The sequence below is a fragment of the Ranitomeya variabilis genome, chromosome 4 (genome assembly GCF_051348905.1).
Source record: "Ranitomeya variabilis isolate aRanVar5 chromosome 4, aRanVar5.hap1, whole genome shotgun sequence".
Classification (NCBI taxonomy): Eukaryota; Metazoa; Chordata; class Amphibia; order Anura; family Dendrobatidae; genus Ranitomeya; species Ranitomeya variabilis.
Window position 1 is genome coordinate 630385765 of NC_135235.1, and position 27064 is coordinate 630412828.

The following is a 27064-nucleotide window of genomic DNA, read 5'->3' on the forward strand; positions in this document are numbered from 1 at the left end:
ACATTCTTTGGACAGATGAAACCAAGATCAACCTCTACCAGAATGATGGAAAGAGAAAAGTATGGCGAAGGAGTGGTACAGCTCATGATCCAAAGCATACCACATCATCTGTAAAACACGGCGGAGGCAGTGTGATGGCTTGGGCATGCATGGCTGCCAGTGGCACTGGGTCACTAGTGTTTATTGATGATGTGACACAGGACAGAAGCAGCCAAATGATTCTGAGGTATTCAGAGACATACTGTACGCTCAGATCCAGCCAAATGCAGCCAAACTGATTGGTCGTCGTTTCATACTACAGATGGACGATGACCCAAAACATAAAGCCAAAGCAACCCAGGAGTTTATTAAAGCAAAGAAGTGGAATATTCTTGAATGGCCAAGTCAGTCACCTGATCTCAACCCAATTGAGCATGCATTTCACTTGTTAAAGACTAAACTTCAGACAGAAAGGCCCACAAACAAACAGCAGCTGAAAACCACCGCAGTGAAGGCCTGACAGAGCATCAAAAAGGAGGAAACACAGCGTCTGGTGATGTCCATGAGTTCAAGACTTCAGGCAGTCATTGCCAACAAAGGGTTTTCAACCAAGTACTAAAAATTAACATTTTATTTAAAATTATTGAATCTGTCCAATTACTTTTGGTCCCTTTAAAAACAGGGTGGCACATGTTAAGGAGCTGAAACTCCTAAATCCTTCATCCAATTTTAATGTGGATACCCTCAAATGAAAGCTGAAAGTCTGAACTTCAACTGCATCTGAATTGTTTTGTTTAAAATTCATTGTGGTAATGTCTATAACCAAAATTAGAAAAATGTTGTCTCTGTCCAAATATATATGGACTTATCAGTATTTCCTAATCAAAATCGCGTGGGCTAATATTGGCATGCAGGCACACTATCTCACCAAATAAATACTGACTGTTAATTTAGTGACAGGTGACTGACAGGTCTGGGCATAGAGTTGTGAAACAGCGGGATAAAAGCGACAAAATGTACATCCAACATGAGTGGGGAAAAAGCGAGGTCGTGGTGGAAGGGGGAATAAACTTGGTGTTCGACATGTACGTGGGTTAGGTGGTAATGTTTCTGAAAGCTCAGCTGAACAAATAACATCTCATCCTATCCAAAGACAGTTGACAACATCTGTTAAGGGACGGGCAATTCGTCCCCTTTCTTTGGCAGCCACAAAGCGATATGCCTTGTAGATGAGGGCCAGAAAGAGCATGTGCTCCAGAGGATGGCAAGTGCTGAGTCAAATGGCCTCTCCTCATCTTCCCCAACCTTAACATCACACACAACACAATCCTCAGAGGTGGCTCGCCAATTACTATTGTTTCTTCCTACGTCCAAACTCTCCAACTGAACCACTGACTGTGGTGAACCACAGATGGGACCACCAGAGATGATCCAACTTACATTATCTGCCAACTTTGCAAAAAACTATTCAGTAGATGCAAAAATTGCATGCATGAATCGGCACATGCGCAATCAACATACGTCAGTGTGGGAACTTCACTATGCAAAAATGCAGACTAGTGGGCCTCCCCACCCACCGGCCGTCCCATCAACCATATCTGCTGCTTGTTCGTCCTCCGTCACCTTGGCAAGTGTTCTCACACAGGTCTCTAGCCACAGAAACTCCACTTGTTTACTCCCTACAGGATCCTAAATCAAGTGTGATACTGTTTGGACTCCCAATAATCAGGAATTTCTCCCATATAACACAGTTAGGTGATCATTTTCAAACTTGAGAATACCCCTTTGATGGTCGGGATTAGCCTGTGTAAAGAAGACATTATTGAGCTATTTGAGTGGCAGTATTTACTGTAGTTACCATGTGACGTAAGAGGCTAAGTGAGGGACTGACCATGACAGTGATTATAATTTGATTTTGTGTTATACTGGAGGCAGGACAGGCCCATGAGTGTTTGTAGTGATTATGTGAAGCCGGTAAAAGCTCTGGAGATTTCTTACATGGGATCTTTATAATGTTACATTGTCATCTTCTCCCAGTTCAGGTCCTTACAACATCAGACCCTCTCAGTGGAGATCTTCTATATAACAGAATTCTCCCGAGTGACCCTACAAGGATGGAACGGAACAGGGACAAGATGGCGGAGAGGATATTACACCTCACCCTAGAGATCCTCTTCCGGCTTACTGGACAGGTGAGAGATTCTGATGATGTCACAAAACATCATTCTTATCTATGGGAATAACAGATGGACAGAACTGCAGAGGTGAGGACTCTGGGAATGTCTGTAGTGAGATTTATTTGTGTGTCTTTCCATAACCAGGATTACACAGTAGTGAAGAAGACCTCTAGTGAGCGCTGTCAGGACCCTGTGTCTGAGGGATGGGGAAGACCCATGAGCCCAATCACAGGGCCTCCACCTCACCCCCTGATACATGAGGACATCAATGACCAGAAGATCCTAGAACTCGCCTACAAGATGATTGAGCTGCTGACTGGAGAGGTGACACTCCTGGGAATGCTGGGACATTATACAGTAACACTATGAAGAGATATTGTATAAGAGATGACTCTATCATTGTATGTATTAGGTTCCTATAAGGTGTCAGGATGTCACCGTCTATTTCTCCATGGAGGAGTGGGAGTATTTAGAAGGGCACAAAGATCTCTACAAGGACGTCATGATGGAGGTTCCCGATCCCCTCACATCACCAGGTAATATACAGGACTAGATACACACGGCCTATAATTATCTGTATGTAAAGAATGAATTCAGTCCCTGTATGTGTGTCCTACAGATCAATCCAGTGAGAGGACAACACCAGAGAGATGTCCCCATCCTCTTCTTCCACAGGACTGTAAACAAGAAAATTCCAGTGTTCCTCAGGATTATAAGGTAGATGGAGAGAAGGTGTCATGAAATCTTGCCCATGATGTATAGAAGGCTGTGAAGGTCTTGTTTTATCCATCAGTATTATGCAATGAGCGGCCAATTTATTAGAGATATCTGCTCTTTCCCAACTGGAGGTTGAAAGCGTGGAAATTAGGCAGCAGCCCTTTTCCATCGGTGACTTATTAGACACATGACACCGACTTGTAGTATGAAATCAGTTTTTAAAATTTTTCTATTAAGCAATCTGCAGGACTTTGCACAAGGTGATCACTGCTAGATTATGAGGTATTTATGTGTAAGGATGTCAAAAGTATAATGGGGATAATGTGATAAAAGAAAAACTTCTAGTGTTATTAGATCTTATAGATATAAGCAACTCATCAACAAAGACATCAAGAATTGTTCTGAAAACAGGTGCACAGTCAAGCAAATTGCAGATGAATGCTAATGTGTCTGGATGCATTCTTTAGCACAATTGGGCTATAGCAGCAGATGACCAGTTCCAGTGCCATTGCTTTCCAGCAAAACAGTAAGAAAACAAATTTAATTGGGCAAAAGAAAGTAACAGTTATTTCTGAGCAGTGGAAAACATCTTCAGCTCGGATAAGTTTTCTGCTGCACAGTACTGATGGGAGGGTCAGAATTTTATTTATACAGCAGCATGAATCCATGTTTCCTTCTTGTCAGGTGTCAACATTTCTGGCTGATGAAGGTGGATTAAAGGTATGGAAAATATTGTGTGAGCACATCCTTTGTACTCTGACACTTGTGGATGGATGTTTAGATACTAAAGGCTTAGCTGAGTATTGTTTCTGACCAAATTCATCCCTTCATGTCAACTATTGAGTCTACTGTATAAGTACAATGATCCATGTCACAAGGGTCATGTAGTTATGAATTGCTTCCATTACAAGGGTCTTGTAACGTGGAGTGGGCTGGTACCTGTGGACGAGGTACTTGTATCTGACACCTCGGCAAGCTACTTGAAATTGGAGGTCCTGGCTAAGTGTGTGACTAGGGTTATCCCTTGCTGGCCACATGTTATTGATTGCTTTGGTTGGCCAGGAACAGATCGTGGACAGTTCAATGAGGGAGACCACCAGTCAAAAATAAACTTTTTACTAAACAATAATTTGGTGGCGATCATATACAATAGATAGCGGGAATATAACTTTATGAAGTTTTCCTTTGCAATACAGAGCATTTTCCAAACTCAGTTCTAATTCTTTCACTTGTCCTATATCTTCACAGTTCCTCTATACTTCACCACAACCCAGCACAGTATTACGGTCCAGTTAGCAAGAGTCCTATTCTCAACCTGTATTTCCGCGTCTTGTTTCATCTCCAGTATTGACGGTACTTAACTTCTGTCACCGATGCCTTGGCCGGTTGTAGCCTCCGACTCCATCTTCTTTCACCGTCCATCCTCTTTCATTCTCTTGAGAATGCAGAGATGATTCCTCTTCTTTTCTTCCTTGTGCCTGCTCCGGATATGATACTGCCTCTAAGACCCCCGAGTTCCAGACATGTGAACATGAGTCAAGGCTCCAGCCATAACCTGGACGATGATCAGATCCCTCTATGCTCCACCAATGCAATGCTTGTTGTACCCCCAAACTAACTGGCCTCCATTTTTCTTTCACACTCCCACTCTAGTTCTTATATACATACAGAAATGTATGTACCCTCGTGCACCACACTGGCCACAAACCATCCACAGGGGCATCCATCTTGAGTAAGGTCACTCGCGTACCTGGTGTGAGGTCCTGCAACCTCTGTGGAAAGTGACTAGTCTCTAACTTTTTTTCTGCATGTCGATATGATAGCCGATCCCAAATTCATAGATGAACCCATGTTCGCGCTGCAGATCATAGCTATATACTTCCCCTCAGGAGACTAATTCTTCATAACTTTCAGAGAACGGGGCCTACAAACATATTTCCGGCTCAGATTTAGGCCAGCCTCTTCTCCGCAATTGACCATCCCAGGCCTCTCAGGCCACTGACAAGCTGCTGGACCCTCATTCTTCTTTCCTCAGTTCTTGGGAAGCCCGGAGGCGTAGGCCACATCCTTCTTTCAGGCCCCATCCTACTTTTGGAGCCACCTTGCTCCTGTCCAAACCCCCGTAGTAAGATGCTGCTTCACCCGCAGGAGAACTATCCAGCTCTGGGTCCTTGGCACCTCTTTCTGACCCTTGGGCTGAGGAGTCTGGCTCTTTGATTCCATATCTGACTGTATTCTCTTCCACTTCCAACCGATAAATGGCACCATCTCTTTCGACGCTAGTCATCCTACGTCACGGCTCAGACTTTTGCTGGGTGGGGTTCTCTTCAGCTAATTTAAATAAAAAAAGTATACCCAAGGAAATTAAATCAAATGTGTAAACATAAATTCCCTTTAAAATCAATCTTTAATAATTAAAATATTAAAAAAAACCTACCCAGTGGAAAAAAGTTAGATACCAAAAAAATAAACTGACCAACAATAATTTGCCTACAGACACCCTGCAATAGGCCTCAATATGTCCCTACCTGACTGTGGAGGTTTTCACCCTAAAGAACGATCTGGCGCCCCCACTAAATGTGGTCTATCCCTCACTCTCCTATTACAGCCCTATTAATATAGGTGGGAAAACAATATCTCATAGAGCAGGGATGAAGAGAGCCTTTTGATATACACAAATTCTATACAAATTCCTTGCAGGTATCTTGTAAGGCAACTAGATAATATATATCATCCAAAATCATGACTAATACTCCACAATGCAACACATAATATATTCTACTTGGCAAAATGAATTAAATACCAGTCAGATATATAGCTGAATAAACAGTGTTAACCATAGCAGATAGTGGAGTTAAAAGATAGCATGAGTGAGATGCCCCCTGCTAATACTCCACAATACAACACATCATGTAGCATGCTTGGCATATAGATTGGATACAGGCCAAGTAAATACATAATAAAAATTATAGATAGTTAGGAGTAAACTTTACATGAGTCGGATGCATGCTGACGCGTTTCCCTTCAACACGGCTCATCAGGAGGTAATGTAGATGCTAGAGAAGCTGGATGCCATGATGATTGATAACAAGCACCGGCGGTCAAAAAGTGGACTTAAATAACCCCCATAATTATCACTACTACAATGCGCTCCTCCTCAAATGGTCAGCTGATAAAAATATCGGGTCATAACTACATACTTCATAATGCTTAATACCAAGGAAAAAATGGAGTTCTATACAAAATATTAAAACCAATATTTTATTACAACAATATAAAAAGACAATGTTACAAAAAATGTAAAGAAAAAAAGGGGAGACCCTAGTACAAAAACATCCACGTCACAGACACATAATTATGTATATCACCATGGTATAAATATCAAGAGAAATGTCAGTATTAGCACACAATGGTAGAGCATAGTTCTTCGAGAAAGCTACGCGAAACGCGCGTCAGGGGGTCTCCAGAGTCCCAGGCACTGGTCACTTTATTCTACCATGGGTAAGAAACCGTTTATTTAATATGCATTACAAATGGTGTTCCTGCGTACTTTGCATGGAGGACACTGGTCCATATGAATAATTAGAACTATGCTCTACCATTGTGTGCTAATACTGACATTTCTCTAGATATTTATACCATGGTGATATACATAATTATGTGTCTGTGACGTGGATGTTTTTGTACTAGGGTCTCCCCTTTTTTTCTTTACATTTTTTGTAACATTGTCTTTTTATATTGTTGTAATAAAATATTGGTTTTAATATTTCGTATAGAACTCCATTTTTTCCTTGGTATTAATGATTACCCGAAGTATACGGTACTGTCCTTATATATACATGGGTAGAGTTAAACAACTTTCTACAACTACACACGGTGTGTGTGGGATCCATGTTATTTCTGTAGGTGTGTTTTCAATACTTCATAATGCTGATAGAACCTTACCCATCACAGCGTGCGTTCCAGTAAAAGGAAGTGATAGAGCTTCCGGCAGCCAAACAAGATATGCATTCCACTGTATGAAATGCAAACGTTATATCCGGCTGCGCCTCTTGGTTTCCGGCCAGCCAATATATTACAATGTGCGTTCCAGCATATGGAACGCACATGTCGATGATGTATATCCGGCCACGTCCCCACTATGTAAGATATGGCAGCGCTACACTATGTACAAGCAAAGCATCATTTCCGGCTGCACCTCTTGATATCTGGGAAGCCGATATGTTACATAGTGCGTTCCAGCACGTTGACCGCAAATGCCGGTGACGTATATACGGCCACGCCCCCCGCCATACAAAATAAAGCGGCGCTGCGCTTCACGCCCCTGGAACGCACAGAATAGCCATATATGGGAGGTAAATGGCGGAATAAATCCCAGCACACTTTACACCATATCACACAATATGGATATATAGATATACAAATGGGACAATTGCTTTTCTAATTCCACCGTCTATTACATTAAGGCGTTCATAACGGCATTAAAGTAAGATAGAGGGAAGAAGCATGAAATAATAATATAATTCATAACAAAAAAAAATAAGAGAAATAAGACATAGCAATGTATTAGTCCTCAATGTGGACCACGTAGAAACATGTATTAATATGGAGTCTAAACAGCATATCCCAATCAATTATCTTGGCGCCAGATCCAAGAGGTTTTATAGAGGGCCATAGGACCAAATCCATAATTATTAATCAGATAAAGCACGCATAGGACAAACGTTCATTCAGTCCTTTCGGGGAGAGGGATTGTAATCTGAAAATGCACTCTGCCTCCCGTCTCAGAAAACTTTTATGTAAGTCCCCTACTCTAATATCTTCTCTTCAGCTAGCCATCCTAGGAGTTACATCTTACTGGGCAGGGCTTTTCCTTCCACGTCGTTTTACTGCAGTGGCCACTCCTCATTGTAAGCTGGTTCATGGAGTCCTGATATTCCCTCCGATAGGCGTAACCTCTGGAGGGCTGGACCGTTCTTTATGCCCCCTTTTGTTTGTTTTGTGCTAAAACCATACTGGTATTTTATTCCCAAAATCCATAAATATATAGGCAATCCACCTGTACGTCCTGTAATAGCGGGACGGGGTTCAGTTACTTCTTTACAGATGTTTGAACTGGATGTTATGCCAATTGGTTAAGAAAACCCCCTTGTAAATAAAGGACACATGAATTTGTTTACAAATACTGGGCCAGCTTGGTTGGCAAGAAGGATTCCAGATGGCAAGGATTGATATCGAGACCTGTATAAACACATCCTACAGGATTAATGAAGAATAATAACACTGAAGGTTAACTGTTGGGATTTATGTGTAAATGTATATATATTCTTTCAGAACATTATTCCTTTCAATTTGCGGATCACTGGTATACCCAGGCAGCTGGTACCGCAATGGGTACACCAGTGGCCCCGACATTTGCAAATATATTTTTGTGGTATTTTGAAATTTGACCGTATGACCTTGGATAAAAAAAATAAAATAATGCATTATTAGTGAGTGCCACTCATTTTACTTCTACTTTCGTAATTTTTGAAGATTGTATTGCTGTACTGTTGAGCACCTCCATGTCTGCTGTTCTCTTTTAACCAGCATTGCATATCCCAGTGGTATATACTTGCAACATTACTGGTCTCCTGATCTTTTGAATTGGACGTAAAGCTGATCATAGATATGTTATCTTCTCACAATTATCATGTTAAATGATCTTTTCTGTTCTCCTAAATCATTCCACACGTCTTCTCCATCTGTCTGTGACTTTTACAATTTTTTGTTTCAGAGTGAAGATCTGCTCCTTATTAATACTACAGGGACATATGTGGGGGGTGATGAGTTGTGTAAAGAGGAGATTTCTACAGATTTCTATCCAGGCGAGTAGTCAATGGCTTTTAGAATTTGTGTTAAATGTTTTTATGGTTTTTATTCAGAACTTTACATGTGGATCTTACACGTAAAGATTTAGTGTTTAAAAACAAAAATCACCCTTTGACACTATTTTTGCCATAATCACTTCTGAGCTGCTGTAGAGGAGATCGTTCTGTATTCACAGTCCTGGCCATCACAGGACACTGTGCTCAGTGGATGCCTCTAAATATACTTTTGAAGATTTAGTGTTGGGAAGCTCAGAACAATATAGAAGAAAATGGAGGACGGGCGCTGCAGATAATGATCATCCAAAGAATAAAAGATGCAGCCATTAAAGCATAAGACATTCAGTCTACCCATCACAATACCGAATTGGCATCTTCATCAGGCCAAATACCAGTTCAGTATCAAAACATGTAGCCTTAATGTGTTACCAATAAAGGAACCTACTTCATCTTCTATTATTTGGATGGTCGTTATCAGCAGCACCAATGTCTTTCATTTTTTTCCATATCGTTATGTATCCTATGGTGTTGTTTCCTTGACATCACTCTGGAAAGGAGCGGCAGCTGACAGACCATAATTCTACTGTAATGTCAGTAGATGCACAACTCCAGAAGGTGAGCTCTTCCTCCACTAATCTGCCTATGTCTCCACCTATTTTGAGTTTACAGCACGTAGGAGGCACCGTGCCAGTTTAAAAAAAAAAAAACAAATTTAAAGCCTGCACTGTTATATACTAGAGAATATTCTCAGCCGAAAAACCTCAATGGCATTTTTTACAAGCAGAATATATTGGTCTATAATAATAATAATAATAAATATTATTATTAATCATTGCTTATGTAGCGCTATCAGATTCTGTAGCGCTTTACATACATTATCATCACTGTCTCAATGGGGCTCTTAATCTAAATTCCCTATCAGTATGTCTTTGGAATGTGAGTGGAAACTGGAGAACCTGGAGAAAACCCACGCAAACACGGAGAGAACATACAAACTCCTTGAAGATGTTGCCCATGGTGGGATTTGAAACCAGGACCCAGTGCTGCAAAGCAACAGTACTAACCAATGAGCCACCGTGCTGCCCAATCTAATATATAAAGCTGAATGTGTGTATGTATGTGTGTATGTATGTCCGGGATTGGCATCTGAACCGTCGCAGCTACAGCCACAAAATTTTGCACAGTCACACGTCTGGACCCTGAGAGCGTCAAAGCTATGTTGTGAGGTGAAATTTTAACCCCGCGCTTTCCAATTCACCAAACAATTTTGCCCCTATCTACATAATGGGGAAAAAATGAAAGGAAAAGTGTTGGAGGCAAATTAACAGCTGCCAGATGTGAACAAGGGGGACTTAAAGAATGAGAGCGATGGCACCAAAGAGTATATACTGTACAGTTGCTAAGGTGGGGCCTCGACATGGGATAATCACCACACCACCACGGGGATATGAACACACACACAAAATGCGCCACACACTACCACGTGCTCAAACACATATACCACCCTCAGCGCACATTTCACCACACATACACCAACCTCGCCACATAAAAGTTGAAACACAAAAGTCGCCGCTCAAAACTCGCCACACGCAAAACTCTCCACATGTGCAAAACTCACCTCATGGAAAACTCGCCACACGCAAAACTTGCACACGCGGAAAAATTGCCACATGCACAAAAGTTGCAACACATGCAAAAGTTGCCTCATACAAAACTTGCACATACTCAAAAGGCACCACACATAAAACTCGCCACGCGCAAAACTCGCCATGCGCAAAACTTGCTGCACACAACTTGCTACACTAACCTGTCACATGCAACTCGACACACAAAAAGTTGCTACACGCATGTCGCCACACAAAACTCATCTCACAAAAGTCGCTACATGCATGTCGCCACACGCAACTCAACACACACAACTTGACACACGAAACTCGCCCTAAAACACACACAAGTCTGGTATTATCCTTCAAAAATAAAAATCTGATTAATAAGCTGAAAAACTACAAGAGCAACAAATGTACCATATAGGAATCCGGCAGCTGTCAGTCACATGACCAGTCTATTATGTGTATGTGTGAGCTAATATATACTGCCAGGGGGTGGGCTTACTGTTGGCTGGGGATTTATCAGGCTGCCAATTTAGCTTACAAATACTGAGGTAAAAATACTGACCAAATAACGTGTGAACGAGGTCTAATACAGAAGGAGATGACATACAGATATATACTATATACAGGAGGAGATGACACACAGGTATATACTATTTACAGGGGAGATGACACACAGGTATATACTATATGCAGGAGGAGATGACACACAGATATATACTATATACAGGAGAGATGACACACAGGTATATACTATATAGAGGAGGAGATGACATACAGGTACATACTACATACAGCAGGAGATGACATACAGGTATATACTATATACAGAAGGAGATGACACATAGGTATATACTATATACAGGAGCAGATTACTTACAGGTATATAGTATATACAGGAGGAGATGACATACAGGTATATGCTACGTATAGGAGGAGATGACATACAGGTATATACTATATACAGGAGGAGATGACACACAGATATATATATATATGGGAAATGACAAACATGTATATACCGAGGTGAAAATGAGAGGTGTGAGGTGAAAATGAAAAGGTGTGAGCGCAAAATGAGAGGATTGAGGGAAAATAGTGGAGTGATCGGAAAATGACAGATGTGAGGTCGAAATGACAAGTGTTAGGGGGGAATGAGAGGAGTGAGGGGGAAAATAAAAGGAGTGAGGGGGAAAATGAGAGGTGTGAGGGGGAAAATGAAAGATGTGATGGGGAAAATGAGAGGCGTGATGGGAAAATAAGAGAAGTGAGGTGCTATAACTAACCACAGATATTTACTATGCCCAGGCAACGCCGGGCTCTTCAGCTAGCTTAGATTTACAATCTCCATGCTTTTCTCATGGTCAACTTTATGTGGCCTGTTCAAGAGTTGGAACAGCCAAAAATCTGTTTGTCTTTACACCTGAAGGAAAAACTAAGAATGTCGTTTATCAAAAGGCTCTCGAATAAGTAATAGAAGATTACTTCACATTACTTGGCCAATTTAGTTAAATCTGTGTGGAATATCTCTGGTGTTGAAATATATGTTGTAAAATGCTTCTATTAGCTTAGTTTTTGCCTTTTAATAATTACATTTCTATCTATTTGTTTTGTGTTTTTTTTTGTGCAGAATAAATTTTTGTTAACACATTCTATTTTGCTAACAGCAGTTATTACCCCGGGCGAAGCCGGGTAGTACAGCTAGTATCATTATATAGGCCATATATACGATGAAGTAGAGATGCAAAATAATTACAATCACCATGGACATAGTTTGTGCAATCGTAACAACCTGTGCAATATAGTGAGTACATGATTTATGGTGAGGGGTAAATGGTGTGACCATAGTGGATGAATTCTTTTTATCCATGTCCATTGTCATAATGGTAAAAAAAATGCATCAGGCAGAACTTTGCTTTCCGTTCTAAATATGGATATAATTTTGAATACTTACGAACCACATAATAATCAATTGTGCCACTTTGCTTTATTTAACCCCTTTCTGTCATTGGATGTACTATTCCGTCCATGTGGGGTGGGCCCTACTTCCCAAGGACAGAATAGTATGTCCAGCGCGATCGGCCACGCTCACGGGGGAGTGCGGCCGGGTGTCAGCTGACTGTCGCAGCTGACATCCGGCACTATGTGCCAGAAGCAGTCACGGACCGCCCCCAGCACATTAACCCCCGGCACACTGCTATCAAACATGATCGCAGTGTTCCGGCGGTACAGGGAAGTATCGTGCAGGGAGGGGGCTCCCTGCATGCTCCCCTGAGACGAACGGTACAAGGCGATGTGCTCACCTTGTACCGAGCGTCTCCTCCCTGCAAGCCCCGGATCCAAAATGGCCGCGGGGCTGCATCCGGGTCCAGCAGGGAGGTGGCTTCACTGCGCCTGCTCAGAGCAGGCGCCGGGAAGCCTCCCTTCTGTGCACGTCAGATCGCCGATCTGACACAGTGCACAGCAAAGTGTCAGATCGGCGATCTGTCACTTTACTGTGATGCCCCCCCCCCGGGGCAAAGTAAAAATGTAAAAAAAAATAAAAAAAATTTCCTAAATAAATAATAATAAAAAATATATATATTGTTACAATAAATATTTTCCTTTAGCGAAATAAAAAAAAAAAAAACAATAAAAGTACACATATTTAGTATTGCCGCGTCCGTAATGACCCGACCTATAAAACTGTCCCACTAGTTAACCCCTTCAGTGAACACCTAAAAAAAAAAAAAAAAAAAAAGGCAAAAAACAACGCTTTATTCTCATACCGCCGAACAAAAAGTGGAATAACACGCGATCAAACAGACGGAAATAAGTAACCATGGTACCGCTGAAAATGTCATCTTGTCCCGCAAAAAACGAGCTGCCATACAGCATCATCAGCAAAAAAATAAAAAAGTTATAGTCCTCAGAATAAAGCGATGCAAAAATAATTATTTTTTCTATAAAACAGCTTTAATCGTATAAAAGCGCCAAAACATAAAAAAATTATATAAATGAGGTATCGCTGTAATCGTACCGACCCGAAGAATAAAACTGCTTTATCCATTTTACCAAACACGGAACGGTATAAACGCCCCCCCCCCCCCCCCCCCAAAAAAAAAAAAAAAAAAGAAATTCATGAATTGCTGGGTTTTGGTCATTCTGCCTCACAAAAATTGGAATAAAAAGCGATCAAAAAATGTCATGTGCTCGAAAATGTTACAAATAAAAACATCAACTTGTCCCGCAAAAAACAAGACCTCACATGACTCTGTGGACCAAAATATGGAAAAATTATAGCACTCAAAATGTGGTAATGCAAAAAACATTTTTTGCAATAAAAAGCGTCTTTTACTGTGTGACGGCTGCCAATCAAAAATCCACTAGAAAACGCGCTATAAATAGTAAATGAAACCCCCCTTCATCACCCCCTTAGTTATGAAAAATTAAAAAATTGTATTTATTTCCTTTTTCGGGTTAGGGTTAGGGCTAGGATTAGGGCTTGGGTTAGGGTTGGGGCTAAAGTTAGGGTTGAGGCTAAAGCTAGGGTTGGGGCTAAAGTTAGGGTTAGGGTTTGGATTACATTTACAGTTGGGAATAGGGTTGGGATTAGGGTTAGGGGTGTGTCAGGGTTAGGGGCAGGGCCGGACTGGGACTAAAATTCAACCCTGGCATTTGAAGTTACACAGGCCCACTTGTCACACAGTGACTGTATAATATCTTTGTACACTTGTAGGCAGGGCCGGTTTTAGGCAAAGTGGGGCCCTAGGCAAAGTTTAAAATGGGGCCCCAAATGCTAACATATTGCACATCACACAAAAGCATTTCGGTTGTATTTAAACACAACATGGCGTCCCATCTCAATTCCAGTAAATTTTGCATTGAAGAGTCAAACGGCGCTCCTTCCCTTCCGAGCTCTCCCTTGCGCCCAAACAGTGGTTTGCCCCCACATATGGGGTATCAGCGTACTCAGGACAAATTGTACAACAACTTTTGGAGTCCAATTTCTTCTCTTACCCATGGGAAAATAAAAAATTGGGGGCGAAAAGATCATTTTTATGAAAAAATATGATTTTTTGTTTTTATGGCTCTGCATTATAAACTTCTGTGAATCACTTAATAGGTCAAAGTGCTCACCACACATCTAGATAAGTTCGTTAGGGGGTCTACTTTCCAAAATGGTGTCACTTGTGAGGGGTTTCAATGTTTAGGCACATCAGGGGCTCTGCAAACGCAACATGGCGTCCCATCTGAATTCCAGTCAATTTTGCATTGAAAAGTAATGGCGCTCCTTTGCTTCCGAACTCTGCCATGCCCCCAAACAGTGGTTTACCCCCACATATGGGGTATCAGCGTACTCAGGACAAATTGTACAACAACTTTTGAGGTCCATTTTCTCCTGTTACCCTTGGTAAAATAAAACAAATTGGAGCTGAAGTAAATTTTTTGTGTAAAAAAGTTAAATGTTCATTTTTATTTAAACATTATTAAACATTCCAAAAATTCCTGTGAAACACCTGAAGGGTTAATAAACTTCTTGAATGTGGTTTTGAGCACCTTGAGGGGTGCAGTTTTTAGAATGATGTCACACTTGGGTATTTTCCATCATATAGACCCCTCAAACTGACTTCAAATGACATGTGGTTCCTAAAAAAAAAATGGTGTTGTAAAAATGAGAAAATGCTGGTCAACTTTTAACCCTTATAACTCCCTAACAAAAAAATTTTGGTTCCAAAATTGTGCTGATGTAAAGTAGACATGTGGGAAATGTTACTTATTAAGTATTTTGTGTGACATATCTCTGTGATTTAATTGTATAAAAATTCAAAGTTGGAAAATTGCGAAATTTTCAAAATTTTTGCCAAATTTCTGTTTTTTTTCCACAAATAAACGCAGGTAATATCAAAGAAATTTTACCACTATCATGAAGTACAATATGTCACAAGAAAACATTGTCAGAATCACTGGGATCCGTTGAAGCGTTCCAGAGTTATAACCTCATAAAGGGACAGTGGTCAGAATTGTAAAAATTGGCCCGGTCATTAACGTGCAAACCACCCTTGGGGGTAAAGGGGTTAAAGGGAACCTGTCACCAGGTTTGGCCGATACGAGTTACAGCCACCTCCTTTCAGGGCTTATATAAAGTATTCTATAATGCTGTATATAAGCCCCCAACCAGACCTGGAAGAGAAGAAAAATATCTTTTATTATACTCACCTGCAGGGCGGTCTTGTCCGAGGAGTGTCGCTCTTCTTAGTCTAGCGCCTCCCATCTTCTTGCGATACCGTCCTCCTGCTTGCTTCATGTGGATGACGCATCCCAGTCTAATCGGCATTGCACATTTTTTATCTGATTTTCGGATTAACCTCTTAAGGATGAAGCTATTTTTCTTTTTTCTTTGTATTTTCCTCGCCATATTCCAAGAACCATAACTTTTTCATTTTTCCGTCAATATGCTTCTGAGGGCTTATATTTTGCGGGGCAAGTTGTACTTATGAATGACATAACACATTTTATCATATGATGTAGTGGAAAGCAGGTAAAATAAATTTCAGGGGAATGATTAAGCAAAAATAGCGCAATTCCACAATTGTGTTTTGGGTTTATTTACAGCTTCATTTTACTGTAAAATTACCTTCCAATATGATTCTCCAGGTCAGTACTGTTACAGAGATACCAAACATGCATAGTTTTTGTTTAACCCCTTCATGACCGTGGGATTTTTAGTTTTTTCATTTTCGTTTTTCGCTCCCCTCCTTCCCAGAGCTATAACTTCTTTATTTTTCCGTCAATTTGGCCATGTGAGGGCTTATTTTTTGCGGGACGAGTTGTACTTTTGAACGACATCATTGGTTTTACCATGTCGTGTACTAGAAAACGGGAAAAAAATTCCAAGTGCGGTGAAATTGGAAAAAAAGTGCAATCCCACACTTGTTTTTTGCTTGGCTTTTTTGCTAGGTTCACTAAATGCTAAAACTGACCTGCCATTATGATTCTCCAGGTCATTACGAGTTCATAGACACCTAGCATGACTAGGTTATTTTTTTACCTAAGTGGTGAAAAAAAATTCCAAACTTTGCTAAAAAAAAAAAAAAAAAATTGCCCCATTTTCCGATACTCGTAGCGTCTCCATTTTTCATGATCTGGGGTCGGTTGAGGGCTTATTTTTTGCGTGCCGAGCCGGCGTTTTTAATGATACCATTTCAGTGCAGATATGTTCTTTTGATCGCCCGTTATTGCATTTTAATGCAATGTCGCGGCGACCAAAAAAACGTAATTCTGGAGTTTCGATTTTTTTTCTCGTTACGCCGTTTAGCGATCAGGTTAATGCTTTTTTTATTGATAGATCGGGCGATTCTGAATGCGGCGATACCAAATATGTGTAGATTTGATTTTTTTTTATTGATTTATTTTGATTGGGGCGAAAGGGGGGTGATTTAAACTTTTAAATTTTTTTATTTTTTTCACATTTTTTTTAACTTTTTTTTTTTTTACTTTTGCCATGCTTCAGTAGCCTCCATGGGAGGCTAGAAGCAGGCACAACTTGATCGGCTCAGCTACATAGCAGCGATCATCAGATCGCTCCTATGTAGCTGAAATGCAGGTGTGCTGTGAGCGCCGACCACAGGGGGGCGCTCACAGCAGGCCGGCATCAGTAACCATAGAGGTCTCAAGGACCTCTATGGTTACCTTCCTGATGCATCGCCGACCCCCGATCATGTGACGGGGGTCGGCGATGACGTCATTTCCGGCCGCCCGGCCGGATGCGGTAGTTAAATGCCGCTGTCTGCGTTTGACAGCGGCATTTAACTAGTTAATAGCGGCGGGTGAATCGCGATTTCACCCGCCGCTATTGCGGGCACATGTCAGCTGTTCAAAACAGCTGACATGTCCCGGCTTTGATGCGGGCTCACCGCGGAGCCCTGCATCAAAGCAGGGGAGCCGACATCGGACGGGATAGTACGTCCGATGTCGGTAAGGGGTTAAAGGGACACTGTCACCTGAATTTGGAGGGAACAATCTTCAGCCATAGAGGCGGGGTTTTCGGCTGTTTGATTCACCCTTTCCTTACCCGCTGGCTGCATGCTGGCTGCAATATTGGATTGAAGTTCATTCTCTGTCCTCCGTAGTACATGCCTGCACAAGGCAATCTTGCCTTGCGCAGGTGCAGCGCCCCCACTGCCGCAGGGCCGAGGGGTACCCGGTACCGGGCCTCTGAGTCTCTGCTCTGGGGTTGTCACGGTGGCTAGACCTGGTCCGTGACCCTGCTGTGGGGCGCACAATGATAGATGTGGATGGTGGTGGTGATGCAGTGCAGTAACGGTCGCAGTCAATAACGAGGACACAAGGTTGCAGTCTCTTTACCTCTGTACTGAAGGCTTCTGAGTCCTCAGTTCGGAATACGGTTAGCCGAGCTGCGCAAGTCCGGCCGGTCCGATGGCACCTCCAGAGTTCCCTTCGCAGGTGGAAATCTGTGCCTTCCTTCTAGCGCTTATGTGTTGTGGTCCTCCCCTGTTGTGCTTACGGGATAGTACCCACAACTGTTGTGTCTGTTCCTCGTGTTCCCTCACAACAACTCGATTCTGATGTTCTTCTTCTTCTTCTCGTCCCCCAGATCTTATGGTAGGACGCACCCGTATGACGGGAAGGCTCGGAGCTCTTACGGGACCCTAGAGTCGCCCCTCTCCACAAGTTGCCCCCTATGTCTGCGTAGGTGAGACAGCCAGCCTATAGCTCTCTGCCCTGCCGTTGGTTTGAAGTAATGCTTAGAGCTCTGTACTTCCTCGGTGTTCCGGCCACCGGTTATTTACGCCTCAGTAGGATGTTGCCTCGGTCTAACAGCACGACTCCTACTGGTATTTCTCCCTGTTGCGTTGATCTCGTTTCTCACTCAGCACAATAAATCTCGCTTCTTATCCTTTCTTAGGGCACCGCCGCTATGAAGTGCAGGCGCGGTCCCGTAGCTTTCTCTCTGTTTGCCAGGCCTCTGTCAGGATCCCACCCCTGACAGGGACCCTACCGAATCTTCCCCTGCAACACCCTCTGCCACAAGGTGTTGCCTGGTTCCAACCCAGTCAGCGTTCTCTCTAACTTCCTGCCTAACCCCCAGTTTTACCAGACTGTGAGGAGTGGCCTAATGAATAGTACCCTTAGCTCCCCCTGGAGGCCAGACTGTGAAATGTATTGGTGTATGTGATACCTGGTCAGATGAACTCCTTCAGTGCCATCAGACGTACCATAGCCCCCCTTAGCGGCGGAGCCACAGTACTGCAACGACCAGGACTCTGGGGCGCTGCACAGGCGTGTACTACGGAGGACAGAGAATGAACTTCAATCCAATATTGCAGCCAGCATGCAGCCAGTGGGTAAGGAAAGGGTGAATCAAACAGCCCAAAACCCTGCCTCTATGGCTGAAGATTGTTCCCTCCAAATTCAGGTGACAGTGTCCCTTTAACCCCATCACGACAGTTGACGTACATGTACATCATAGTCCGTGTCCCTGCCTTTATTGCGGGCTTCTGACACGGTTCTCCGATGTCAGGATGTGGAGATATATGAGGGCTTGTTTTTGGTGCCTTGAGCCTATGTTTTTATTTTTAAAATTTGGGGGTAGATACAGTGTTTTGATCACCTCTTATTATTTTTATTTTATTTTATTTTTTTTGCAGCAGAAGCCGAAATACCGCTTTTCTGACATTTTGTTTTTTTTCTCATTACGCCATATACTGACGGGATACATTTATTTTATATTTTGATAGATCATTTTTGGAATATTTTTCTAAAACATCTTTTTCACTTTCCACTCCGTTTGTTAGTTCCCTTGAGGACTTGAACCTCTGATCATCCGATTGCTTGTGCTATATACAGCAATAGTACAGTATTGCTGTATATAGCAGAAATCATGGTATTCTCCGAATACCAGCATCAGGCTGACTTTCGCAGAAGTATCGGTGAGACAAGCACAGGTGTCTTCAGCAGACCCCTGGACATCAAGGTAGCCCATCGTCGCCCATGATTACATCACGGGGTCGCCAATGGGTGCATAGAATGATACTGAACAACCTCCTGCCGGCATGCTGTAAATGCCGCTTTCAGAAATTGACAGGCTTTACCAGGTTAGCAGCCACGGCTGCCCGCACCTGTTATGGGCAGATGATGGCTGATTATCACAGCAATCATCTGCTTGCAAAGATGCATGTTCGGCTTGTGAGCCTGCATCAAAGTCACGGAGCCGGCATATGTTATACATGGTACGTCATCTGTCGGTAAGCAGTTACATTCACTTGAATAGGTGAGTTTGTCTGTGGAAAAAAAAACAGATAACACTGTGTGCCACCTGTGTGTCATCTTAGTGCAGCTCATTCTCCACTGAACAGTTGATAGAAGTTTGAAAAACCTCTAGATTTATTTTTTTCCATGAGAAAACAGCTAATGACCACGTGGATTGCCAAAAAACTGATACACGGGATAAAAATGGATCTGGCACACAATTATGTTCAATCTGTTTTATTACACAAATTTTAAAGATATAACATATAAAAGCAGTCAAAACTTGGTTTAGTGATATAGGGAAAACGTATTGGCCACACATGGCGTTTAAATTCGGGAGATACAAGAAGACTTATAAGGATTAAGCCAAATATCAATAAATTATGTTGTGAAGTAATCACACCCATCAGGGTCCATCATTTGGCATTTAAAGGTTTCAAGAAAAATAATAATAAAAGGGAGAAGGAAAGACAAAAGGAGGAATATGGGAGAGAGGTAAGATGTAGAGGAGACAGTTGACGTTATTTGGTTTGAGAGCGTTTCCTAGGCAAACATCTCCTAAGACGACCCATCCCAGGTCGAGTTTCTGAGCCTAGGGCTAGATGTGAGGACCGTATATCTGCTTCCTCACTTTGTGAACTCTGATGATGCCTCTCCCCAGCAAAAGTATCAACTTGTTTTAATGATTGAGTGTAGGAATGAGATGCGCTATGCTTCTCAAGTGAGGATGATGTAGAGCTGCTTCTGGTGTGGGGATCTCTGCTCTATTGTTCTCGACCGAATTACACTCAATAAATGTAGGAATGGGGAAGGACGTCTGCCCTAGGAACTTGATTTGATAAACTGTGGCTCTTCTCCCAGATTCTGCACTCACCTCTGTGTAAGTTTTAAGTCAGTAGGATGAACGAAGTCCCTCAAAACTGAGCTGGTAAGCGATATATTGCTATGATTGTGGAGGATAGCATAGAGTTTAACCACCTTTTCTCTGTGGCCTGTAAGGTAAACTGTGTCAAGACAGATCTTCAAGCAGGATTTATTGCTAAGAACTTCTCCGCAAACTTTAGTACATTGGCGTGACACTTCAGGAGGTGCACTGTCTTTCCACTCCTCACCGTGCTCTGTAGGTTGGTCTATGGGTGAGTCAGTTTGTGGTGCTGGCCCTGGGTGTACAACAGTATTGTGCTCTTGGCTGTTACACTCTAAACAATTAATACTGGCTTTGCAGTCTCTAGCAAAGTGAGATATAGATGCACAACACCTGTAGCATATGTTGTTATCTTTGTGGAAAATTCTATGGTCTTTAAGAGATTTTTCCCTAAAGATCCTGCACTTTTGCAGGTGGTGAGGCCTTTTATGTAGGAGGAACCTCCCTGTTTGGATTTTTCATTAGTGATCTTTCGGTTTCTGCTGTACTACAGGTCTGGTATAACGAATTGTGCACAATAATAGGTGTGCCTCTGGGGTTATGGACTGAAGCAGTCTTACCTGTTCTTGGGTTGGCAGTATCTACAGTGGAAAAGTCGAAGCTGGGATCATGCCTGATCTTAGCCTGCTGGCGTACAAAGTCTACAAAGAAGCAGAATGGAAGGAAGAGCACATTGTGTTGCTGTTTTAATCTGAGCTCCCCCAATTGACCCATTTCTCTTGTAAGCTATAAGGTAGCTTCTGCACAATGGATTTGATACACCTGGCTGTATCTAGGGACATCAGTCTCCTTCAGTCTTGGCGACCTGGAGTTCTACCAAGAAGTCTCTCAATTCTCTTAGCTTGTGAACGCTTTTGTTAAAGATTTTAGGAAAGTCTTCCAACTTTTTAAAGAGGGATTCTTCTATCATCTCTGAGGAGCCATGGCACTCGTCGAGCCTCTCCCATATTATGTACATGCCTCTGCTGGGGTGGTTGATATTGATATCTCTGATGCATTTTGCATGTTCTGCCAATTCATTTCCTAGCCACTTAACCAAGATGTTGATCTCTTTTACTGGCAGAGATGTCTAGGCCGGTGTTAGGGCTGGCGGAAGCACCAAATAATTATAAGGATGGTATAAGGTGCGTTCACAGCCTGAGGTCCACCGTGCAGAGATGACACCTGCTGCTCGGTAATAGCAGACAGTAAATGGCGGTATGATTTGAACACACACAGGTTAGCTCCACCCGGTATGTAGGAAGTAAACCCTGTTGTGTCACAGGGCCACAATACCGTAGAGAGAACGCAAGCATGGGCCAAGGACATGGGGTTAGAGTCCCTCTAGACCACAAGCGCTCGGCTCCGCAACTGCGGTGCCAGGGAGAACCTAAGAGCTCTCCGGGACCTTCCTAGTGGTCTAATCGGAGCCGCTACAGGACCTGCTGAGCATGTGACCCCCGACCTCCAATGAGAGGTCGTCCCATGGGCATGCTCAGTAGAAGAAAAGCAGGACTTAGTCCCTGGAACGTCTGCTCGCCACTGATCAGTCCTGGTTACAAAGGCTGAGCCTGGAAAGGCAGCAGTAACCAAGCGCACAGTTTCTTCTTGAGCTAGACGCTGGGATCGACATCTCTGCTGAGCAGGCTCTACTGTGGTTGGAGGACAATGGGAGACCACAGCGGACATGTTTTGAGATTCCCCCTGTGCAGCGGCTGGAACTCCACACCTAACAGCCGGCAGTGGTGTTTGTGAAGGAAGCTCTCCAGGTCACATTGGTGGTAGTAGGTAAACAGAATAACATTCATGCTTAATGTGGATGAGGGTCGATGGCTGGTATGATTTTTCATTGATTATTGGCAGGTTTTGGTCTTGCTCTTGGAGCTGAATTTAGGTAGTCATCTAATAGGGTGTGCTGTAGCACATAGTCTGAGGTACATAGCATTACGTATGGTACCGGAAACACACATAATTACATAACATAGCAGGTAGTGGAGATAGTTATAATGACAGAAGAGAGACTATTCAATAAGAAAACATGAAGAACACAACACCTGCATCATACAGTATGGTGAGCGCTAACAAGGGGAACATAATAACTCATCGACTGTGCTGTGTTGAGGTAAACAACCAAAAGGGCAGAAAATCAAGAGAGAAATAATCAGCGTGTCAGCTTTCAAGGGGCCAAGATGGCTGCTGAAGAAAGAATGGGTAAGGCTAGTGAAGAGGCTGTTGGGAAACTATGGCAGCCTCAAAAAGAAAAGTTAGACTGCACAGTAACAATGAAGCAGAAATAAACAGGCTTCCATAAGGGAACATGTTAACAGATGGCATTGCTGGAAAAGTTATCACAAGACACTACAATTCAATGATGTTGCAAAGGCATAGGTAAAACTGGTTACATGCATTTCTCTGAAGGCATGACATGGCAGGCGGCGCCGCACTCTTGTTGAGGTTGACACATGGCTACAGTTCTTGTTTTGTGTCTTCTATCAGTGTTAGGCCATGTTCAGACTTTGTGGGTTTTACCGCGGATCCGCAGCGTTTCTGCAGCTGCGGGTCCGCAGCAGTTTCCATTGCGTTTACATTTACATGTAAACCCTATGGAAACCGCAATCCGCTGTGCACATGCGGGAAAAAACGCGCAGAAACGCAGCGGTTTACATACCGCAGCATGTCACTTCTTTGTGCAGAATCACTGCGATTCTGCACACATAGGAATGCATTGATCCGCTAACTTCCCGCATGGGGCTGTGCCCACGATGCGGGAAGTGAGCGGATAATGTGCAGATGATACCTGGGGTGGAGGAGAGGAGACTCTCCTCCAGGCCCTGGGAACCATATTTGTGTAAAAAAAAAAAAAAAAGAATTAAAATAAAAAATAATGATATACTCACCTCTCAGCGCTGCACGCGGCCGTCCGGTGGCAGGGTTGCTGTGCGAGCAGGACCTGCGGTGACGTTGCGGTCACATGACCGTGACGTCGCGGTCACATGACCGTGACGTCATGAAGGTCCTTCTCGCACAGCATCTTTGGAACCATACCGCCGCGTGCAGCGCCGAGGAGATCGGGACGTCAGAGGGTGAGTATATAACCATGTTTTATTATTTTTAACATTACTATTGATGCTGCATATTGCTGCATATGCAGCGTCAATAGTATAGGAGTAAACCCGCAGCGGAAACCGCAAAACTAACCGCGATAAATATGCAGGGATAACCGCAGCGGTTTTGCCCTGCAGATTTATCAAATCCGCTGCGGGAGAACCCGCAAAGTGTGCACATAGCCTTATGCTCCAGAAATCCTGCTGTCCACTGCCAATTATAATCTGACTTGCTTCTGTGTACTTGTGCCTCGCTATTCTCCCAGTGGATATTCCTGTTCTTTGACCTCGGCTCATTTTTTGATAATTATTTTTCTTTACGATTTTGTCCGTACACTGACACTGACCTGGCTACCCAGCCATTCTCTTGCCTCGGGTTTGCTCCTCCAGACAGCAGCGCTTCCGTGTAAGAAATCTATTGGGACCCGTTTTAAGACCAGATCCTTGTACTGAGGTTATAGGGTGAAAACGGGGGTTCCTCTGGAATCTCTGGTAGATGAAGTGGCTTGTACCAAGTTTATCGGAGGTAGTCTTTTTGAGCCTGTGACCTCTGACAGACATAACAATATAACTGGCCATATGGATCCCCTCCATGCTGTCAGGGATAACATGCAAGACCGAGCCAAGATAGTCCGCTATCTTGCTGTATGGTTTCAGCATAATGAAATTGGTTAGTCCCAAGCCTTTGCAGCACGTCCCTTAATTTTTTTCTGAAGTCAAGGTTGACCTCAATTACCAATTATCAGCTGACCATAGGAATTCTCTTTTCTTTAGGGAAAGTTGTTGCCTGCATTTGAGGCTCTGCTCACATTTGTCGCATTCTGAAAGCCAGATTGTTGGATTTATAATTTCCCTCCTGCAGTGTGACCCCTAGGTTTGCATCTTTTTCTCTTTTCTCTGATGCTCCAGAACTCTCCACAGTTGACTCCTAGTTTATAAAATTAGTTCGAAGACCCTATCCATGTAGCTTTGGCAAAAAAGTAAATAGCCTGCTCTCCTTCAGGGGCAAATGAGGGCTTATTTTTTGCGGGACGAGTTGTACTTTTGAACGACACCATTGGTTTTACCATGTCGTGTACTAGGAAACTGGGAAAAAATTCCAAATACAGTGAAAATGCAAAAAAGTGCAATCCCCTGTTGTTTTTTGTTTGGCTTTTTGCTAGGTTCACTAAATGCTAAAACTGACCTGCCATTATGATTCTCCAGGTCATTACGAGTTCATAGGAATATAAACCGTATGCACTACTCCGTGAAGGTGCCAGGGTAGGATCCCACACCATGTGACAATATATAAATAAACCCGGCACTCAACTTAAAGTGGATCTCTTTTGTATTTTATTTCAAAAGAGAAAATAAACATTTCGGCCTTTCATGGCCTTCTTCAGAATGTACATTTTTGTACATAGTTACTGAAGAAGGCCATGAAAGGCCAAAACGTTTATTTTCTCTTTTGAAATAAAATACAAAAGAGATCCACTTTAAGTTGAGTGCCGGGTTTATTTATATATTACGAGTTCATAGACACCAAACATGTCTAGGCTCTTTTTTATCTAAGTGGTGAAAAATTTTTCCAAACTTTGCTAAAAAAAAAATAAAAATAAAAATTGTGCCTTTTTTTATACCCGTAGCATCTCCAATTTTCGTGATCTCGGATCGAGTTAGGGCTTATTTTTGTGTGTCCCCTGCTGATGTTTTTAATGATACTATTTTGGTGCAGATTGCCTGTTATTGCATTTTAATGCAATGTCGCAGCGACCAAAAAACGTAATACTGGCGTTTTCACTTTTTTTTATCGCTATGCCATTTAGCAATCAGTGAATCCTTTTTTTTATTGATAGATCCGGCGATTTTGAACACGGTGATACCAAATGTGTGTATGTTTGATTTTTTTTATTGTATTATTTTGAATTGGGCAAAAGGGGGGTGATTTGAACTTTTTTTTTTTTTTTTTAATATTTTTAAAAACATTTTTCTTTAACTTTTGGCATGCTTCAATTGTCTCCATAGGAGGCTAGAAGCTGCCATAACCTGATCGGCTCTGCTACATAGAGATGATGGTCAGATCACCTCTATGTAGCTGAATTACTGACTTGCTATGAGCGCTGACCACTGAGTGGCACTCATAGCAATCCGGCACTGACAACCATAGAGGTTTCCAGGAGACCTCTGGTTGTTATGCTGATGACCCCCGATCGGTGGGCATATTTCCGGCACGATTGCCAGAAGCACGGTTTAACTCCTTTACCCCCGAGGGTGGTTTGCACGTTAATGACAGGGCCAATTTTTACAATCCTGACCACTGTCCCTTCATGGGGTTATAACTCTTGAACGCTTCAACGGATCCCAATGATTCTGACTGTTTTCTCGTGACATATTGTACTTCATGATAGTGGTAAAATTTCTTTGATATGACTTGCGTTTATTTCTGAAAAAAATGGAAATTTTCTGTAGATTTTCTAAATTTCGCAATTTTCCAAATTTGAATTTTCATGCCATTAAATTACACAGATCTGTCACACAAAATCGTTAATAAATAACATTTCTCACATGTCTACTTTACATCAGCGCAAATTTTTTTTGTTATAAGGGTTAAAAGTTAACCAGCGATTTCTCACTTTTACAACACCATTTTTTTTAGGGACCACATCTCATTTGAAGTCACTTTGAGGGGTCTATATGATAGAAAATACCCAAAAGTGACACCATTCTAAAAACTGCACCCCTCAAGGTGCTCAAAACCACATTCAATAAGTCTATTAACCCTTCTGGTGCTTCACAGGAATTTTTGGAATGTTTTTTTTTTATGTAAATGAACATTTAACTTTTTTTCACAAAAAAATTACTTCAGATCCCAATTCTTTTTATCTTCCCAAGGGTAACAGAAGAAATTGGACCCCAAAAGTTATTGTGCAATTTGTCCTGAGTACGCTGATACCCCTTATGTGGGGGGAACCACTGTTTGGGTGCATGGCAGAGCTCGGAAGGGAAGGAGCGCCGTTTGACTTTTTCAACGCAGAATTGGCTGGAATTGAGATGGGACACCATGTCGTGTTTCGAGAGCCCTTGATGTGCCTAAGCAGTGGAAGCCACCCACAAGTGACACCATTTTGGAAACTAGACCCCCCAAGGAACTTATTTAGTTGTGTGGTGAGAACTTTAAACCAGGTGTTTCGCTAAAGTTTGTAATACCCAGGCGTGAAAATAAAAAAATCACTCTCATAGCAGGCGACTCAGAGTGACAGTTCTAGGTTTATGTCCTCTGGGACTTGTAGTTCTGTGTAGGCTGGGAAATATAGAGTTGGGTTGCCAACCATCAGAATATTTACAGACAGTCCAGGAAAAGCAGGTGTTTTTTTCTGCCATCTGTAATGTTCGGAAAAAAAGCACTGCCCGTGATTTTTTTTTCCTTTAAAGCTTACCACTATGCATGTGCAGACACTCTTCTCCAGACGAAGAC

The 27064-nt window shown here is 42.5% G+C and overlaps 1 protein-coding gene across 4 annotated transcripts in view; it reads left to right on the plus strand.

The window, feature by feature from the left end:
• Window positions 1-27064, plus strand: part of LOC143767305 (gastrula zinc finger protein XlCGF66.1-like) — a 60942-nt gene that overhangs the window by 26532 nt on the left and 7346 nt on the right. For 2 of the 4 annotated variants that reach the window (XM_077255538.1, XM_077255539.1), the window contains exons 2-7: window positions 2022-2171; window positions 2301-2480; window positions 2569-2692; window positions 2776-2873; window positions 3558-3593; window positions 8650-8740. In XM_077255538.1, coding sequence (XP_077111653.1) covers window positions 2094-2171; window positions 2301-2480; window positions 2569-2692; window positions 2776-2873; window positions 3558-3593; window positions 8650-8740 — 607 coding nt within the window. In that variant the 5' untranslated portion in view covers window positions 2022-2093. Of the gene's footprint in view, window positions 1-2016; window positions 2172-2300; window positions 2481-2568; window positions 2693-2775; window positions 2874-3557; window positions 3594-8649; window positions 8741-27064 lie in introns of all 4 variants that reach the window. The other 2 variants (XM_077255540.1, XM_077255541.1) reach the window with 1 other exon arrangement.